The following is a 21439-nucleotide window of genomic DNA, read 5'->3' as shown; positions in this document are numbered from 1 at the left end:
TCCCAAGCTTTACCTCTGAAGGATGGTGTCGCTATACAGCTGTGCACACTGTGCTGACTGTGAACTCTGTCTCATTGGCCATGATGTCAGTGGGTTGGATGTTGCGGTCATACATGGGGTTCTCGAACGTAGCCCGACCGTTTGTGTTCTCATGGCCCACGTAACCGTTGAAGGGAACTTTGGGTCTTCTTCTATAACAATTTAAATTGATATTTCAAGTTATAAGAATAGTGTACAATGAAAGTAGACATGAAATGATATTTATTTAGCAGTTGTGACTATTTTTTTCACATCTATATAGATTGGTGCATATACAGTGTGAGCCATACAATTTATAGCTCCTATCTTATTTGACTATATGGATTCATCATAATGCCTTATTCTAATAATAATAGGACTTGGATAATTTATTCTAAATGGAAACACAGTGCCCTTTCAAAAGTATTTATTGTGCCTCGACTTGCAAAAGAGAAGACTTTTGCAAATATTCTTTGATAATCATGTATTTTCAGCCCCTTTTGAAGGATAAAATGATCACTTTTTACTGCAGTTACACCCAGATTTTGTGTATCAACCACCTATTCCTTTCACTTACACTGGTTCAGTAGAATCTTAGTTTTTCAGTCTTGCCATATATAAATCAAATCCAGAGGTGTATATAGGTCTGAATTTTACCTCGTCTGTGTTAGTTTTACACCACACTGTGTTTTTTCTTCATGTGGACCTATAAGTTTCCTCTGACAACAGTAACTTTATGTTTCCTTTGTGGAAAACTGTTTATGGCATCCTTCTGGCTTTCTTTCATCAGTGCCTTCTGAAAATAGACTTGATGTTTTAAATACACAGAAAATAGTTTTCTGGATTCCTATCAAAACAGATGAATTGATGCAAAGATAAAGCATAAACAGGACCTCTCTGTTTATGAAATAGATGGTTTCTGTAAACAATTTTTTACTGGATTATATAGTTTGGATATCAGAGTGAAATGCATACCACAAGTTTTAGTCAAATAGGCCTTTTCCAAACTACTGCTTAAAGTTGTAAAAATTTTTGCCCTTTATCATCATATACATTTTAGTTTGACATGTATTTTTCATATTTGGCAAATGTTAAAATTTAAAGGGGTAGAAATACCTTAATATCTAGGTACTTTCACAGCAGTTTTTCTGTAATCTATGTGCATTTTAGATATACATGTATTTATTAGTGCAATTTAGTGGGATTATGCATAAAACATTACCCTAGATTACAACAAAAGGAGAAAAATAAGATCCCAGTCTTACCTGTGTTTATAGAGATAGAGAGCGAAGCCTGCAATAATCATGGCTATAAAAGGCACTAGAATGGCAGCTGCCACTGAACTGCTGTTGGAGGCAAAGTTGTAGCCTGGGTTTTCTCTACTGGGATCTAAACTCTCTGGAGAAAGAAAAAAATAAAGAAACAAAGCCATCAGTTTTTTTCAATCAATTTTTTCCCCCCTAAACAATACTTCAATAGAACCCGTTAAGCAAAAGTTGGTTTAGACATTTTCCCCTCTTATTTCTACCAAGATTGACCGTACATAGAAATGGTTTAAACTACAGTAACTTTCAGGAGCTGAATAGAGAGCTACCAGGAAGCCTCCATTTACTGGTGATAAACTATGTCGCTAAAACTGATTTATGTACTTTCTTTTGCATTTACCTCGATGTGTTAACTTCATCCTCCCCCCTTGAAAAGTCAAACTTCATTATTCCAACAATGACTCTTAATTACTGGAATCATAGGCTGGCAGCTATTAACTCATTTCCGAAGTGTCATCTAATTTCTAAAGTTGCGTGTCTGCAAAAGCAACAGTGGACGGCTGACAGCCCACCTGTTCACCACAGAATGCCAAAAGGCTCTAATAAAGGGTGGGTGACAAACAAGAAGGAATTGAATTAGGGGGTTTTGTGGTGTTTGCCAATCAACCCCAGCTGTGTAAGCATTGGTCCACAAACACACTACCGACAAATTTAAGCAGACAAACGACACTCGCTGTTACGTCGCCACTGAGTTAAAACAAAGTGCAATGTGAGGTCAAATTAAGTAGGATTATTTCCAAGATGAATAATCCACCTTCAAGATGCACATCTGGTGGTTCGCGTCCACTCATACAAATGAACATTCTGGCATCGGCACCAACTGCCTCTAATAATACAGGGTTGTTTGCTTAATAAGTCTGCTGCAACAGGGGGTGGTAGGATGCACCTGCTGCTCAAGCACCTTTCTCATTAAAGCCGATTTTCAGCTCCAATTTCTAAAGTGCATACTTTATTCTGGTTAACGCAGACTACTAAAATGCTACATTCCAAAGTACTGCTCATCTCTGCTTACAAACATGCACCAAAGAACACGGGAGGGAGGGACTTAGAGTGTGTTTTCATAATACCTTGAAAGGTTAGGAATAACCTTCCATACTGGCAAACAAAGTGAAAACACATTACTCTATATTTAATGTATAGAGTGTAATATATTGGGATATTGTGTAAACAAATCTTTTTGGAATTAATTTCACTCCTAGAAGCTTTCTTTGTCTTGCAGTTCATCATCAGGTTTTGAGCAGTAAATGTTTACCAAGCTTTTAAATATTATCTGCGTTGCCATTTCCTTTAATTACTGGAGTGTTCAGGCACTGTTTGTAAAGGAGCGACATATGAGGGATCCTGAAAGAATGACTTTGAAAATTAAGTAAAATTTTATTATGATAAATTAGTTCAATGCATATAAAAGAAAAACAGCTAATCATCTGGGGAAGGTTATTCATGTTCTCACATCAGAAGAAAAAAACAACTGTGAAAATGCTAATGAAACGTTTAGATATACCGTATTTTCCAGACCATAAGCCGCTACTTTTTTCCCACACTTTGAAACATGCGGCTTATAAGAAGGTACAGCTTTTCTGTGGATTTTTTCTAACCGCCAGAGAGGGAAGTCAAAATTGGAAATGAAAGAATAAGAGAGCTAATTTTCATTTAGCATTAGAACATGATAGCAGCAGGCACGACCGAGAATAGCTGTCCCAAATTCACACATTTTGACATGTATTTGCTGCACTAAAGCTGCTGAACCAATGAAGAGAATGGGTTCAACTCCTGCAGAGCTGAAATAAAGAGCCGACGAAGCTCCATCATTCAGTAGAAGCTCTTACTGCTGCAAAACAAAAAGCTAACAGGAGCTAGCATTCTTCTTTGTCCCTACTCCAGGGGATATATTTAGAGCTCCCCCTACAGGTTTGGTGGGAGACAGTTCAGTAGATATCAGCGACTTGCAGTATAGCCTGGTGCAGCTTATACATATGAATGTTTCCAGTTTTTTAGAAAAATGTATTGACAGCGGCTTATAGTGAGGTGCGCTCTATAGCCGGAAAATACGGTATCCACAAATAGCGTAACTGTCATCATATGGAGGCCTTTTCAGGGTACTAAAGTAATAAAGCTAATGAATGCCAGAATTTTGTTTGTAATGCAGAAATCTTAACACAAGTTACAATTTATTCATACAGTTAACATACATACATAAGAATGTTTTTCATGAGTTAAAGTTTGAGAGGAAGCTTTAGAACCCTTCAGTTAACTATGTGGGTGAAAGGCTCCTGTTGCGGTATTGCAAGTGGTATTGAGGCAATTTGTAAGTTGGGAGGAACAACAAAAATGGCGGACTAGTTTGGCTTTTCAATATGTACAGTTACACCGAAAAAACATCCATATTAGATTTCAAGTTAGGAAAAACTAAACTTAAATTAAGCCACTGTAACAGGAAGCCTAAATGCAACCACTATAATCAAAAGAGATTCTGGCTAAAAAAGGGGCCACACATCCATCCATGACATTACTGGTAGATGGTCAAAGGCAGAAAAGATTAGGTTGAGCTGTAGTGTAGACATTAAAGCTTGAGAAGCTCAAATTACACTTTTAATTTCTACGGCTCAATGTGTTAGGACTTCGCAGAGAGATTGTCCGCAATGCGGACTAGGAAAAATTTTAATTACGTGGACAGCTTTGCACAAAAAAACATGGTATGTGAGCAACAGGTCGTAGCGGCGAAAGATTGCAAAGCTTATGATTTAGTTTATAAAAATGACCAAAATCAACAGATTCAAATTGAATCTTTTGGAATTAAATTACTGCCACTCTTGAAAAAGTTAAAAATGGTCATGTTTTCTACTTCCCTGTCTAGCATTGTAAGCTTGTTATGTGTACATGTAGAAAAGTTGCATAGACTATAAAACTGTAGATGTTGTGTCTGAGCTTTTTTTTTGCAGATGTATGTGTGAAGCATAAACCACCCTTCAAACAGACATTAGGAGTTTTGAATATATGAATATGTTTGAGCCTGTATGTTTTGACACCGTGTGGAAAAGGGACAATATACAAATCATTCAGACATACATAATTGAAACTCATGTTCAAACCCTTTTAAAAAAACTGTTCAAATACAATTAATGTCTCACATGAGCAATATTATTTAATATGTTATATTTACAAAAAAAAAAATATATATATATATATATATATATAAATAGTGTTCTTAGGTGCTGATATAGCAAAAGAAAAATACAGGAAGCAGACTTTTCTTATGAAATCACTTTTTACAGGTCTCTGTAACCAAGAGGAAAGTTCACTCACCCAATCTCTGGAGACCAAATTGGCCAAAGCCTTTTCCTCTGACAAATCCCTGGTACACAAAAGAGTTAGAAGAAGAGATGTAGGACACCTAGTGAGAGAGGAATGGAGAAGAGACATTTTGTGTGTCACATCATGGCTGTACAAAGGGGAGCATCATCAAAGTGTCAGCAGTTGGTTCATGCAGAAAATGAAATATCATGTCAAAAAGAGCTGAGAAGTACTCTTACAGCTGGCATTTCATGTGCTGTTTCTCTGCCCAAGATCACAAACAAACACACCCCATCACACGGTACACAAAAAAAGAGTTTCACACAAGAGGAACACTCTAATTTAGAGTAGAAACCCTTAAAACTCTTCTGTGCACATCTTGTAAAATAGCACATAAAAGCAATAGAATTCACGTGTACTGTGACCTGTTTTCTTTAATTAAATCAGAAATGCGTGTGTTAGAGGTGCCCGGGGTTGGGGGTAATATGGGAGAGGGGAGCGAGGGGGTCTGTCAAGTCCTGATTACCGAGCAATGATTTAACTGACATTTTAATTAAAGAGAAAACTCTCAGTGGGCCTTCCATCTCCCTAGAGTGACAAGGTTTGTGTGGATGTCTTGTGCATGGCTTACTATGAAGATGTGTGTGTGTGCAAATGTTTAAGATTTAACATCTTTACAGAGACAAAGGATAGTGTTGTAATGAAGCAGACTTTCTGCTTGCACTTACGTGTCCATCCAGGGCCCAATTGTCTATTTTGAACTTGTTCACAAAGATCTCTACAGGGCCTCTGATTTGGTGGACTTGTAGCATCAGTTGGGCCTCCTCCCTCTTATACACTCCTAAAGTAAAAAAAAAAAAAAAAGGTTGACGGATTGGCAAGACATTTAAAGCTTTTTTTTGTCTTTTAAAGTGAAAAATACAAAGCAGTGAGTCAAAGGAATACTTAAATAACAAATCTTTACAGGAGCATTTTAAGGTGGTGTAAATTTAGTTCTATGACCTTGTTTATTCACACAGACATTTTTAACATACAGACACCTTAAATTCCTGTTTGGCTAACCCGGAACGCACTAGGACATGCTTGTATGATAATGATGTTAACCAGTAACACGTTTCTATAAATTACTTGGTACTTACCTGCTAATTTAAGCTCAACCCCACTGTGGTCAATCAGCGTCCCATTAACTCGATTGCTAAAAGGTTCAAAGGCAGTGATGCTAAGCATGGCTGGCTGCTTCTTTCCCAGGTACTCGTAGGAACCCCTCCAGAGGGAGTTTTTAGCAAACACACCACCAGGGACTGAATGAAACATAACAGTCAAAAACAGTCAAAAAAGAAAAGTGGGAAGTTTTACTTTGTCAAAGACGTTGTACACCTCAAGACAGACTGAAATCAAATTATGGGGTCTTAACAGACTATAAGAGTATTAAAATATTATAAAATGTATATTATATTACTTAATATACGATATTACTTAAACTACTAACTGTAAAACTTGTTATATTATGTTTATCCTCAATTCAGAATGACTGAAAGTGTCTTACCTGGCAGTTTAGATGGAGGCTCTTGTACAGTGCCCACTGGACTTCTACCACTTGGACGATTGTCGGCTGAGGATTAAACCAGACAAAACAGAGACCTTGAACAGAGTTTAATCTCTAGTTGGAGTCTAACTTAATGAAAATAAGTCAGACTGGTCCACTACACAATACCCAATGTTTTCTGTTTTTTGGAAAGTTCGTTTATTCTACTCATTAGTCAAAAAAATAAAATAAATAAATAAATCAACACCAGCCATTAAAAATGTCAAGTAATGGTAATGGACATCATGAAATAGACAATATTAAGGATAGCAGAAGAAATATGTTTCTAGACTTTGTGTCATGATCTTTGCACTGATGACTGGCTTGATTGCTCACTTCATTCTCCTGCCTAGCTCCGCCCACTTTCTGATTACCACTCATCATGTCCCCCTGTTCCAGTTTCTATTTTTAACTGCTTGCTCCCAGTCATCAGTGCCAGATTATTATTGAGCCTTTTGTGTGAGAATTATTCCAGTGTTTCCAGTTTGTTTTCTGATTGCCTGGTCCCGAACCTTTCGTCTTTGGACCTTTGAGCCTGTCTGTCCCTGTTCGGATCTGTTAGCCTGACCTGTCTTCAGATTTTGGTTGGATTCTATTTGTGGACTGTTCCTTGATCTGCCTCCTGACTTCGCCCTCTGGATTATCCTGCCTTCGTTCATCTTCTCGGATCTGTTCCCCATGTCAGTTCTGTGATCTTCAAGGCTTCAGTATCTGGAACTCTCTGTGCAGCAACTGCTGTGTCTGGTCAGCCATCCGACTGGTATCCACCTCATTCTCTGGGCACGGACTGAACACTCAACCAGGTTAGTGACTCCCGCCTTCATACCATCTTCCATCAGGTTGTTTTGGTCAGGAACCAGTGTTTCCTCTCTCCAGAGTTTCCTGCCTCAAGCTCCTTAGCTGCTGTTTATGCAGACCTGTTTGTTTTTATAAATGCTTTTTCACTCAGTCTGTCTTGCCTGAATACTGGGTCCTTTGTTCTGAGACGTGACACTTTCCCCATGTCTTTGCCTAATATGGGAGGTACACACATGAATGTTAATAAAATATTATCTTAATACTAATGTTGCACCTATACCGATACCAGTATCGGGTGGGGCCCCGATCCAGCACTAAAATGGTGGTATTGTTATCGGCGAGTACCGAGAAATAGGGCATCGATACCATTTTGTGAGCCAAAAGTTTATTCAACTATTGTCACCCATTCTAGGTAAGCAATAAAAATTTCTACTGGATTTACTTTGTATTAGTCTTTTTATCCTGCTTCACCAAGGTAGGCAGCAGCTTGACAAAGCCATGATGGCAATTATTTTACATCCAAGTAGTATGAGGTTCTTAATATATATACAGTACACACACACACATCAATTTCAAACAGATGGTATCTGTATGGTATCGGTATCGGCCAATACAGCACAGCCAGGTATTGGGTATCGGGGCCAAAAAATAGCAACACTACTTCATACAAGGATTTTATCATGACCCTGACACACTATTTGCAACAGTAGGAGCTTCAGCTCTTCTAGAGATGCTTTCCAAAAAGCTTTAGAAGTGTATTTATGCGGAGCTTAGTTAATTCAAAGTTGGACAAGATGATTTGGCATGCAATCTTTCCTGACTCATCACATAGATGTACTATCAAGTTGGGGTCAGGGCTCTGTGCAAACCTTTCAAGTTCTTCTACATTAAACTTGCTCCATGTCTTTATAGAGCATGCTTTATGTACTAGTGCACATCCACATTAAAGCAGGAGGAGGACATTTCCAAACTGTGTCCTCAAAGTTATAAGCATGCACTCATCCTAAATGTTTTGATATGCTGACACATTAAGAACTTCTTTCACTGGAACTCAAGGACCAAACGTAAGACCCAAGTACTCATAAATAATCCCTTTGCAGCAGAACTTGCATTTGTAATAGTGCAATCAGACAAGAGCTATTCTCCTAGCAACTGGGAAAGCCAGACTTTCCAGCCAGATTGCAAGACAGAGATGTATCATTTCTCACTCCAGAGAATATGTCTCCATTGCTCCAGATTCCTTTGGCAGCACGCTTTTAAACCCGTGCATCTAACAATTTGCATTTCAACTTTGTGATGCAAGGCTGCAATGCAGCTGCTCGGCCATGAAATCCCATTGCTTCGATCCCTGTACACATTTTCTTTGAGCTAATCTAAAGGCAATGGCTTGCTTAAGGTGCCCTGGTTTTCATACATCTGTTGCCATGGAAGATATCGGACTGCTTGGATTGAATGAGGGAATGAGGAAAACTTTTTGCAAAATAACATATAATCTGCATATTTTTGTTTTCTATAAGTGTGTGACCAAGCAACATTTATCAGCAGCTTTTGATTTACTCATAAACAATCATGTTGTTTTTTTTCTTTAGTTCACACATATTATCCTGTTTTGTGCAGAACCATTCTTCCTCCAAGCATTGTCTATGAAACTATAGATACAGAGTTAAGCTTAGGCCTTTTCTGACTGATCCCAGTATACAGTACCATTGCCTAAAAATCTTTAGCCTTAAATGCCTTAAAGGCCTTAGCTTTTCTCCAGGGATATTGAGTAGCATATCTGTGAAGATTCTCAAGCATCCAGGTCATGGTCAGGCTTGAAAGGTTCAGTCTAGGCAAATAGACATGAAGTTTTGTTGAAGACATTTTACCTCTCATTCAAGAGGCTTCTTCATTTCTAACTAGTGGTGGGGAGCAATGAGATTAACATACTATAGGTTTAACAAAGGATTAGGAGGGACAAAGGGTGGCTTTGATCCCTCCCACTGGATTAAGCAAGGAAGTCACATGGGGGGAGTTAATGGTCGTTAGGGGGTTCTGGTGGGTGGCCTATATGGTGGTGTTAGACATAGACTGAGTAGGTGTGAACAACCTAGTAGATTTAGTATAAACCTCTATAAACTGCAGCTAAAGAAAATCTGGCAATGTGCATGTATGAGCCACAGCGGCCAATAAGCCGCTGATATCTACTCAACTGTCACCCACCAAACCTCTAGAGGGAACTCTACATATCGCCCGTAGAGTAGGGAAGAAGAATGCGAGATCCTGTTAGCTTGTTTGCTCACTTCTAATGAAAGATGGGGCTTCTTCAGTTCTTTATATCAGCTCTGCAGGAGTAGCGAAGTTTCATGCTTGACAGCTTTAACGGGGCAAATGAATGTCAAAATTTGTAAATTTGCGACATTTGTAATCCGCGGTTCCTGCTGCTAGCAGTGCTTGTTCTAAATGAAATTTAGCCCCATATTGTTTCATTTCTAGTGTTGTTTTTCGTCCCCTGCTGGTTAGGAAAAATCCACAGAAAAGCCAAAATTTGGTCTGAGGTGCATGGTTAAAGTATGGGGAAAAAGTAATAGCTTATAGTTCCGAAAGTACAGTATGTCTTTCTCAAGGTCTGTGCAACTGCTGCTTAGCTCTTATAAATAAATATTTTGTCCCGACCAAAGACAATACTAGAAGGAGAACCTGGCTTTAATTGATGTTCTTTTCAATTCAGTTATGATGCTTGAACAGCGCCCACTGAAAAAGTGAGGTTGCAGCTGTAACCATCGCATTTAGTATGTTTAGTAAAACAAGCAGCTTTTTGCAAAGCTGTCTTTGTTTTTATCACTTGTAACATTCTAAGCAATACAACAGAATATTTTTTATAGGTAATCTGTTAATCCATTTTCTAACACGCTTATCCAAGTGGGGTCGCAAGGGGTGCTGTGCCTATCTCCAGCTGTCTACGGGCGAGAGGCAGGGTACACCCTGGACAGGTCACCAGTCCATCACAGGTAAACCAGAAGATATCTATTTTAAAGTATGAGAAAGTAAACGTTGTACATACTGATATATTTCATTTAGTTTTATAGCTTTCTGTCCCTTTCTGCATGTGTTCTATACTTATTCCACGTACCGTACCATTTCCCTGCATTTTACCAGATGTAGTAAAAATAAAACTTATTTTTCTAATCTTTTTTTACGTTTAGTACTGTCATCTTTTGTTTTATATTTGATTGTCTCTAATTTGTTGCATAAATAAGGCACAAACAACTAATGTAAATCTTTCTCTACCAATCACCATTTACCAATTTATCTTCAGGTGATTCAGTTCTTTTCTGTTTTTCAAAATATTCTTTGTTATTTTTTGCAATGAATTCCTGAGCCTTTGAATAATCGGGGGGTTTAATAAATAAAGGGGTTGAATAAAGTTTTATATAAATGATTGTGATATTGACTAACTTGTTTTGGATGGGTTCATTTAAACAATTGTTACCAACATCTAGGGTGAATTTTATATCAACAAAGGTAGAAGGACTTGACAAGTTCAATGTGTATTTAACCCACTATAAGGATTGCAATTCTTAACTTTGAAAAATTTGGCTGATTTTAGGAATTTTCTATTATCTTTAAAGTAAAAAAAAAAAAAAAAAAAAGGTTTTTTATAATCTTTTCTTGAAATATAGCGATCTAAAGGACTTCCCTACCAGCACCTCTTGCTCTCCCTGTGATGAGACTTGACTTGTGTCAAGAAGCAGCTCAATTTCCCCTGCAGGGTTCTGGCTAAATCAGATAGACAGTTTCACAGCTTCAACAGAGACACTTTAATAATACCTTAAAGCTCCCCTTAGACCATGAGACTACATCGCTGTGTTAAACCTATAGCAACACTGATCAAAACATGAACAGGGCTTTTAATCACCAAAGCGTACTCCGATGCTTTTCTATCAGTGTCAAATGGTGTCGATGTCCTATATGTGCAATCATCACTATTCTCTTTCTTGTCTTTAATCTTATCTGTAAGGTCTTAAAAATATATTTCAATAACAGCTTGACAGGGAATCCATAGTAAAACTACATATATCTACCTCAATTACATGTTTCTTATTCACTCATTAGCATTCTTCTAGTCTAGATAATCGTGTGTTAATTACTCTTTTTTTGCCGTCTGTATCTATCTACACTGATGCTTTGGGGATTCATGGTAGCAGTCTATTAGCTGCCTAGAACTTGTTAGAGGGGCTGTGCCATTTGTAAGATGTACATCTGCTCAAGCAGATCAATAGGAAGCATTGGACTAATCAGGTTTTGCACCTTTGCTGATCTTTCAAAGCTTGTTTATTTGTTTATCTGGGGAAGGGTGTGTTGGGCTTTTCGCAACCTAATGGAATGATGGATGGATCAGGGTAGAACAGTGTAATAGAAATGCGGAAACAATGCTGTTTATCCATATCAAATTCCCCAAGTTTGTTCTTTGTTGGATGTCTGCATTCTGACATAATAAATAAAAAACAAAGAATAATTCATGGAAATAATTAAACATAGAAAACTATAAAAACAGCACTCTTAAATAAAGCCAAATAAGTAGTATAAATGCATACGATATTTGACTTTCATTCATTTCGTATCTCATAATGTAACAATCATTTGGTTTTATGAATGTTTATCCTTTATAAAAGTAAGCTATAAATGAATCTCATAGACATTAAAGCTGTAGGATACACTTTATACATTTTAAAATTCACAATCCTTACATAAAATCAATAAAACCAGCTGGTCAATTTGTTTGCAAGAGGTCCCAGGAAGTGCTGCCAAACAAAGAACTCTTGGATCAATAAAGAAAATAATCCTATTTAAACCTTCCATTGCTATATGGTCTCAGTCAGCTTAAATGACATGTACCTCCTCTCATTATTTGAGTCTTAAAATATATTGCATTTGCCTGAAACCCAATACCTGTTAATTAAAATTTAAGGCAGTAATTAAAATTTTGGGGCCTAATCTTCAGAAGGCTTGTATTTCTTAAAACAGGTGCAAATATATATTTTACACACAGAGCAAATCTTCAGCAGTGATTCAGCAGACAGTGTGCGCAACATATTTTTTTGCATTTGTGCCTTCATCAATATGTAAATCACATTCTAATGACTAACCCACACAAATTCCTGGGTGGAGGATATGCAAATGCCAACATCTTCCACTAAAAGCGATTTTTCAAATCTGAAACTCAACATCATTCGCAGTTTTTGCGTCTTATTTAGTACTTCTGAAAGTCAGGTGCAAACTAACAGGCATACATTTTCTTTTGTCCATTCGGCAGCCAGGAAAGCTTTTTTAGAGAACTGATTCATAAAAAAGAAAAAAGAATATTTATAGCTCTACTCAGGAACAACTGTATTTGCTATAACAGCTATTCACACAAAAATGGAAATAATTCCTAAAAAAATCATCAAAAATTTGCCAAAAATCTGTGCTTTAGCTTAATTAGACCAAAGGTAAATAATAGAGCCGAGGCAGAATTAAGCGATCACCAGTGATTACTCAGAAACTATCAGGCCTCATGGAAATCCCATAGATATCAGAAGTAGAAATATGCTGTGAAATGTTGGCTCAGAGTGGCACTAATTTAGTTAGGATACTGTGAAACATTAGCTGAGTGAGAGATGCTCTTTCTGAGTAACGTTTTGAGAATGCATAGATCACTTATCTAGCTTGGAGGAAACCATGGCAACTATTACAAAATGGAATATGTAAAGGGGGTGTAACAAGACAAAAGCTTAAAAGGTTTTACATTCACAATTTTAAATTCAATCTTTGTTTTTTTAAACTTGTGAAATAAAAGTAAATTATTATCATCTGCAATTTAAAGCTTTAGAACTAACTGGCAATCGGATGGGATTTATTTATTAAATCATTTAAGAGGCATAGCCAATGCCTGGAAACATAGATTATACAATAATGTTATCATATAATAACAGCCAATGTTTATGTTTAGAAATTTAAAACAAGACTGTACATTTTTTAGTCTACCTAACGAACTGTACCTAAATGCAGCATGTGCAGCTATATTGAAAATACCTTTTCACCTAAACAGACATGTTTTCAGTGTAATAGTTGAGTTTAGCAGCATCAAAAGCTTTTATTGTTTCCTAAAAGTGATGGCTAGCAGCAATAAATGCTGTTTTAGTTTCACCTTTTAAATAATCACAAAACAGATGTGTATTACTGTGTTTGTGCTGGAGTTTTTTTTTTGGTGCAAACATAAACTTGAGTATGCACTGTTATGATGGACTATCAGCGCAAAGGTACAGTTTTTTGTTTGTTTCTTTAAATCGAGACTTAAGTCTTAATATTATGAAAACAAAGTCCTAAAATTACGAGAATAAAGTCACAATGACAATAATGTCCTAAATTAAAGAGAATAAAAGTATGACAATAAAGTTGCAATGAGAATAAAGTCATAAAATTACAGGAATAACGTTGTAACATTATAAAACTAAAGTCGTAACATTACGGGAATAAAGTCAAAAGATTATGAGAATAAACTCATAACATTATGAGAATAAAGTTGCAAAATTATAAGAATAAAGACGTAACATTACGAGAATAAAGTCTTAAAATTACAAAATGAAAACAAGAAAAACAAGAATAAGGTCTTAAAATTACAAGAATAAAGTCGTAACATTACAGGAATAAAGTCAAAAGATTATGAGAATAAACTCATAACATTATGAGAATAAAGTAGCAAAATGATGAGAATAAAGACGTAACATTAAGAGAATAAAGTCTTAAAATTACGATAGTAAAGTCATAACATTTCAAGAATAAAGTCCTAATATTACGAGAATAAAGTCATGAGATTATGAGAATAAAGTCATAAAATTATAAGAATAAAATCTTCAAACTACGAAAATAATGTCATAATATTATGAGAAAAAAGTCATAAGATTACGAGAATAAGGTCATAAGATTACGAGAATAAAATCATAAAATTACGAGAATAAAGTTGTAACGAGAATAAAGCAGTAAAATTACGGGAATAAAGTCCTAATATTGCGAGAAAAAAGTTGTAATACATGACAGCTCCTACAAGAAGCACTTTCTTCTCTAAAATGGGGAATGTTAACCATCATGTGATATTATACTTTTGCATCGATTTGACAATGAAGGAAATCTTTTAGCCCAGCAGCATCAAATTAGGCAGTAGTGGACTCAGTTTGCTGTTTAGTGGAGCTGGCTGGCCATCATATGCTGGTCGAAGGTCGAAGTCTTCTTTCTGAATCTTTTTGTCGTATCATGACTTCATTCTTGTAATTTTTCAACTCTATTCTTGTAATTTTATGACTTATGACTAATGTAACAACTATATTCTTGTAATATTGCGACTTAATTTTCATAATGCTATGACTTTATTCTCGTATTTTAAAAAACAAAAACTCTAGCCTGGCCCTAATACTCCGTCGTACAATGTAGTGTGAGCTGCACATAGAAGGAAAATTGGCTGGATGATTTTCTAAATATTTACAGCATGTGGTGTACATGCATATTCAGACCTGCACTGATTGGTTTTTAGAAACCTTTTCTACTGCAAAAAAGACTCTTCCAACTAGAACCATAACCATGCACAACTGTGTTGGTGTGTTACCTAAATCCCAAACAGATTAAATTAAGACTGAAGTAGCATAAATATTTCTAAGGGACAACCATTTGAGAATATTAACATAAATGCTGTAAGGAAGTCAATTTAGACAATTTTGCTTAATTAAAAATAAAAGTGTGTGAAAGCCCATGCTTTCAAATAATTAGTTTAGAAGGTCTCTATTCTGTTTTACTGATATAATATAACCATGTCCATACCTGCACACATTGGTGGTTTCCCTGACCAGCTACCATCGGACCTACAGGTTCTGTGTTCTGATCCCCCAGTCAAATAGAAGCCAGGCTGACAAGTATAGATCAGTGTGTAGCCAAGGGACGGCAGTTCAATGGCTCTAACATCAGACTGAGCAGGTAGCTCTGGCTGGCTGCAGTGATGGGCTGGAGAGAGAGATAGAAATTTAAAGGAAGCAAAAAGGAGTGACTAAAATAGCATAAATGGAATATGTAGGCAGCCTATTCTGAGTCTTTGTGCTTCATTTTCAGCATGAGAGGCTAAGTGCTTACCAATGCACTCAGGTTGAAATCCACTCCAGGTGAGGTTGGGCAGACACGTGCGTGAAATTGAGCCCTGCAATAAGTAGCCCTTTCTGCAGTTAAAGAACACAGTGCTGCCAATCTGTAACAGAACCCAAGAAAAAAAAAACAATTGCCTTGTTAACAAGGTCAGGTTTTACCCAGGGAACAAGAGCAATTAGAAAAGGTAGAACTATTTGCATAATTCTTTAAAACTGGTTGAGCTGGATGGTATGTAGTGTTATAAGAGCAAAGACGGTTAATGGCGAATTTAAAGATGCCATTTTTCAGACTGAGCCAAATCTGAAAATAATGCACCCTTTCCCAAAGTTTTACATTTAAGCCCTTTTTTTCTTGTGTCCATTATGAAAAGTCTCAATACAACATCATAAATATTAATAAAATGTGAAAACCTTCAAGGAATATAAAAACTTTGCTAAGGTCTGATACTGTACCTTAAATAAGGCCAGGTTTGGCTTACTAGCTTCCCATTAGACTCCATTAGATTTGATTCTGACTCTTTCTGCCTAAGCAGATTAAATAAGGATCAATATAACATTTTTGTAAAGCTAGCTTTGCATTATTTTCACAGTTTAATTTATGTTTCTTGAAAAGAGATTTGAATGATCAGAATTCTCCATCCTTACGTCTCACTCCATGATTAAATCTGTTGCTTCCTTCTATATTTCTATTTGATTATAGGCTAGCTTAAAAATAATCAATAATTGATACAATTATTTCTTAACAGGTTGTGGAATAGTCTGTATGTCGGTTGATTTGATGCTTGCATGCTCATTAAGATACTTCTGGACACCCTGCTATCAGGTAATCAATAGCTTTCTAGTGATGACACATTTTCCCTGGGATTGACATGTGAGGCAGAGCCCAGCCCTTGTAGTGGTGTGCCTAGCTAATATAAACTAATGTAATCATTATACAAGAGCTAGAGCCTTGGCGCTGATCTCTGTTGCCGTTTCTCAGTCTTATTTAGATCTAAGGGTATAGTGGATGATTTTCACGAAATTTTGCATATGCACAATCCTGTACCCGCTCCCAAAAGTGGGAACACCTATTAAACGCATATCAAAACATGCACAGGGCAATTTCTCCTCGTGCACGCTGTTTAAAAGTTGTTGTTTGCATTGCTCATACAAGCTTACTTCCAAAAGAAGATTTGTATTTTTTCCAATTTGTCAGACTCACCACCGGTAAGTAAAAATGGGGATGAGCACATGGGTCGACCTCAAGTAAACATATCACCAGAATGATTGACAATTAGGAGGACCACTTATTTTGATGATCCACCCATAAAAGAACATCCTCCACTATACCTTTAATTTTTAACGTTTAATTTTGTCCCTATTTGATGTTAATTTGATTTGTGATTGCTTCTGGGGTTAAAGAGCCAGAAGAGATCTTAACAGCGTGACCTCCATCAAGGTGCGGCCCTTTTTATCACTTTCTTTCAGCATGCCTGAGCAGTTTACTGGGAGTTAACTATGCTGTAAAGACTCAAATATACTCAGAATATTTTGGAATCTTCTAAGGAAGGTTAAACAGGGTTGATGCTTATTCTTATACCATCAGTGCTGCATTAATCAGTGACTCTTATATGCAGACTAGGCTGATGAAAACAGCTTACATTACAAAATAAAGGGGAAGTATAGATTGTAGTACAAAGGCAGAGGAAAAGAATGACCTTTTCAAATTTAATTGGATTTTTTTGTTCAGTATATCAACTCCATTTCCTGTGTGATAACATTTTCACACCTGGTAGCCTTGGCTGTTGTTCTGATTTCCAAAGAGCGGAATGCCAGGGTCCCCACAGGTAGTGTGACTTGGATCTGAAACGAACAACAAACTCTAGGAAGTCTCCTATTTGATATACATTATTCCAAAAGCTTTTCTACTTTGATCCCTTCATAATGTTCCAAGGCTAAACACTTGCAGCATGAGAGGGAAGAAAATACATTGTCAGAATCAATATGATGAATCTTAGTTGACATGTACTGTACAGCAAAAAGTGTTGTGACAGCAGCGTCATGGCTTTCCCTGTGCGGCCTAAGCTCCACCTTATGATTCAGTGAGGATTACAGGAACAGACAGAATAAGCTGATGGATTTCTAGAACATGTCTACTTAATGCTTTTGAAACTCCTTACATCTGCTACAAAAAAAAAAAAAAATCTGATTTAAAAATGCCATTTTATATTTCATTATGTAAGCTTTGATATTAAAATGCATTTGATGATATAATAACAAATAGAAATTCTTCTTTCACAGCACTCTTTCTTTCCATGTGTTTAAATAACATTTTGTGTCATAAATGGTGTAAGGAGCATTTTACTCTAATCATTTTATGTGAAATGTTCAGGCATAACTCAAATGTTATCAGCAGAATGTTAGAAATTGAAACGTCACATCACAAAGATATGGCTAAAGATGTAAAAGATGCAGTTACTGCTATAAAAAAAAAAGTTTAGCACAAGTTTACCTACTATTTGTATAGGGTAAAATATTACCCCTGGAGTTTAAAAGTATTTTTTACGGCCCAAGAAGCAAATAAATATATATGAACTATGAAAAACAACTGCTTCAAAAATATTCAGTTGTTAAAATATTTGACGGCTTGAAAGTTGAACCTCAGTTTTTAGGTCAATTGTGTGTGGCGTTGATGCACTGCTTAAACTATAATTTTATTGTTTGATTTAATCACAACACATTAAAATTAATAATAATAGTACAATATTAACAATTATTAGATAAATGAAAAAGTAAAGTTCCTGTACCTATGCAGGAGGGCTGAGTGCCACTCCAGGTGCCATCATACTGGCAATACCTCCTAGCTGAGCCAACCAAGATGAGGGGAGGATTGCAGGAGAAAGACACAGATGAAAGATAGGTAAAGCCACGGTCCTCCCTTCTGCCTTGATCCGGCATTCCTGGGTCTCCACAGAATACAGCTGTAACAAAGAAGGGGGAGCGAAGAGAGAAAGTATTACATTAGGAGACCTGCAACACATGTTGAGTTTTAATTAGATTCCCAAGTGGGTAAAATGCATCCTGCAGGATATGAACATGAATACATGGGTTGTACAATCCAGAAATTAATCATAATATGTAAAGTATGTCAGTGGGGTGCCACTTACGGAAACACTGCGGTTTCTCTCCACTCCAATTGCCATTGCCCTGGCATGTTAACACAGTGGGCAGAGATAGCTGGTAGCCTTGGTTGCAGGAGTAACTTATGCTGGAGCCCCAGGTAAGGTCGGTACCAACAACCTGTCCATTGGGGATGAGGGGTGGTGGACCACAAACAATCGCTACAAGAACAAAAAAGAGGAATTTAGAATTTCTTTCCCTCTATCTAGTAAAGAAAAAAAAAAGACATTAATAGAACAAAGATTAAAAACTGTACCTTTACAGAGCGGTTTTGTGCCATTCCAGGTTCGATCTTTGGTGCAGATGAGAGAAGATGCCCTGTCAGCATCCATTGTATATCCAGGAGAACACTGGAAGGTGACGGTTCGGTTGTAGGTAAAATCACTCCCAAATCTGACTCCATTGGCTGGCACACCAGGATCACCACAGTTGATTACTGCAGTAGCAAAATAGGATATAAAACAAACAGGTAAATAATGAAATACATAACTTTTTGCAACATTTTCCAATCTCACTATATTAGTAAGCAAAATGTGTTGCTTATACAGTAAATTTAAACTAAAAAAAGGAAGGGAAAAAAACTGGTAAGGTGGATTAATGGACAGACAGATTGATGTTTAGACGACATGTTTGAACCAACAGATTAAGAATATGTTTCATTTTTAAAGGTATAGTGGAAGATGTTCTTTTTCCGGGTGCATCATCAAAGTAAGTGGTCCTACTAATTGTCAATTATTCTGGTGATAGGTTTACATAAGGCCGTCCTGCGTGCTCGTCCCCATTTTTACTTACCAGACAAAGTAAGCTCTCATGCACGTTTAATAGGCGTTACCTTTTGGGAGCGGGTGCAGGGTTGTGCATGTGCATTTTTTTTTTTAAATTCGTGAAAATCCTCCACTATAACTTTCAGTGTAATCAGAAGAAAAGGTTAGACTAGATTGTTGTTTGGAGGAGTTTTCAGTTTCTAACGTGTTAAGAGGATTTTTAAGGAAACTGGGAGATACTTTTCCATACCCAGTTTTCCTATATGGTGCTTAATGTACGTGAACATTTATAATCAAATTCTACTCTTGACAAAAAATTTAATTGCAATGTAAAAAAAAAAATAAAAAAACTCTGTAAAGTATAGCGGAAAAAAGCTGGAGCCTCCAAGTTAAATGTAATTAATTAATGAAAAAAACAAGGTAACATGCTGGTTTTTTTATATTAGAAAATAAAAAACCAGCTATGGAACTGCTGCAAAAAGGTCCACATTTTTGCCTGACTGTACTCAATCCCCCTGCAGGAAAATCAGAGTCAAAGAGCAACAAGAAGAGGAATTTCACTGAGTGACTCAAATGCACTGCAGCTTTATCTGTGAATGTCTACAAAGAAAAAAATAAAGCAGGGGACATGACATCTAGCAGAAAGATGCCTTGGGATACTAAGGCATTGTTAATGTGTACATCCCACGTGTACAACTTGTAAGTAGGACAAGAAAACTAAGCTTCTTTGAAGTGTTGTGCTTTCCCTTGAACGACAAAGCACTTATCTTCTATCAAGCTGTTAGGATGCTTTTAGAGGAAGCACAAAGCCTTCCCAGAGTTGCCTGCATTGTAACAATGACATGAAAAAGACTACAAACAAGCTTTGCCTCTGCATAACAAAGCACTTAAATTATGGTCACATGTCCACCAATTGCAAAATTAAGTTGTATTATTTTAGTTTAGTAAAGACAAAGTTGATTGGAAACTTCAGGACTATTGGGTCACCTTCTCTCATATTATTTTTAGATTCAAACACATAATTTAATAATGGAAAATGTTCAGTCAGTGCACTGTAACAAACATAAACATATGAAACTCAGGTTCTGCAACAGCTTTTTCCCCACTCCCATCAGACTTTTGAACTGTTGAAAACTCTAATTAAGACTCTGCATCACACATGTAAACATCATATTTGCACTACCAACATGGTTATAATCCCTTTAAATAGAACACCACTCGATGTTCTAATGCATTTTGCACAATTTTTATTTATTTGCACAGGACTGAACCTTTCAATATCAATGCCTCATGCATCATGTCTTTAAACCGACTTTCCTTTTTTTCTACACTGTTTACATTCTTGAGTACTGCTGCAACTTTATATATGGTAATGAGCATTTCAATGTTGTAAGCTGTATGCATTGAAAGTTCGTTGTGTATACGGGTCTAAGTCTTTTATATTATGGACCAGCAAAGAGTAAAGCATTAAGCTGAAATGATACATGTTTTTTTTCTGTGTAATGATTAATGTGACTTTGAAAAGAGGTATATTAGTCCAGCAGCCTTTAAGTCACCCTAATATACACAGATCACAAATAATATCAATGAAAGCATTGAAATTCCTTCTAATTGATTATGAGTCAGTCACATTTTGTAATAGTGAGCTACAGATTAGGAATTAAGTTAATTTTTAGGGAAATTGCCCCCAGATAAGTTCTGGATGGCTTAGGAATTAAAAGGACTGTTTAAAAATACATTTTGATTCTATGAATAAAGGTAGTTATTATACCTATTATGAGTCAACTAAGAATCCCTAAAATAAGACAAAGTGTAAATAATTACTTTTAGAGGATAGCCAACGTCTTTTAATGAGTTAACCTGTTTATAAACGTATTATTGTTCAATGAAAATGTGAAACTACTTACAAAAGGAGGAAATGGTTCAGAAGGTATTGGCAAAAAGCTGATAAACACTAAACCAAGTCACATTTTTTAAAATTTCTATTGGTAAAAAAAAGTATTTAAAAAGACTCTTAATACACAATGGTTAAGAATAGCCTATTAAAACACAAAGTTTGTTGTTGTAATTTAACAAAACGCAACAGGTTTCTAAGGATGTGAATACAAGTCGGATTCATTAAAGATAATCAGCATAAACAGTTTAGAGAGGTGTTTGTGTAATTACATATTTAATGAAGTGCATATTTGAAAATTGCATCCAAAAAAAAACAAAAGTTCAAATTGTTTGTTTTTGTGTGTAACTCTGCATTTATTTTATCTCATCTGGAAATATGATAGTTTCAGTTTCTTTCTGAGGCATCTTTATAGTGTAATGACCTCTACAGACAATTGAGACACTGTTTGTGAA

General features: G+C 36.3%; 1 protein-coding gene across 1 annotated transcript in view; it reads right to left on the bottom strand.

The window, feature by feature from the left end:
- The window catches only part of csmd2 (CUB and Sushi multiple domains 2), a 336283-nt gene that overhangs the window by 6528 nt on the left and 308316 nt on the right, over positions 1-21439 (bottom strand). Inside the window, exons 58-69 of the mRNA XM_015371540.1 lie at positions 18583-18762; positions 18314-18487; positions 17954-18127; positions 16936-17009; positions 15157-15268; positions 14851-15030; positions 6181-6246; positions 5774-5935; positions 5363-5475; positions 4647-4734; positions 1284-1416; positions 14-191 (exon numbers count right to left, since the gene is read on the bottom strand). Of these exons, the coding sequence (XP_015227026.1) occupies positions 32-191; positions 1284-1416; positions 4647-4734; positions 5363-5475; positions 5774-5935; positions 6181-6246; positions 14851-15030; positions 15157-15268; positions 16936-17009; positions 17954-18127; positions 18314-18487; positions 18583-18762 (1616 nt within the window). The 3' untranslated portion in view covers positions 14-31. The remainder of the gene's footprint in view (positions 1-13; positions 192-1283; positions 1417-4646; positions 4735-5362; positions 5476-5773; positions 5936-6180; positions 6247-14850; positions 15031-15156; positions 15269-16935; positions 17010-17953; positions 18128-18313; positions 18488-18582; positions 18763-21439) is intronic.

The sequence above is a fragment of the Cyprinodon variegatus genome, unplaced genomic scaffold (genome assembly GCF_000732505.1).
Source record: "Cyprinodon variegatus isolate N-32 unplaced genomic scaffold, C_variegatus-1.0 Scaffold60, whole genome shotgun sequence".
NCBI classification, from domain to species: domain Eukaryota; kingdom Metazoa; phylum Chordata; class Actinopteri; order Cyprinodontiformes; family Cyprinodontidae; genus Cyprinodon; species Cyprinodon variegatus.
The sequence above is the reverse complement of the archived record's forward strand: the minus strand, read 5'-3'. Positions and strand labels throughout refer to the sequence as shown.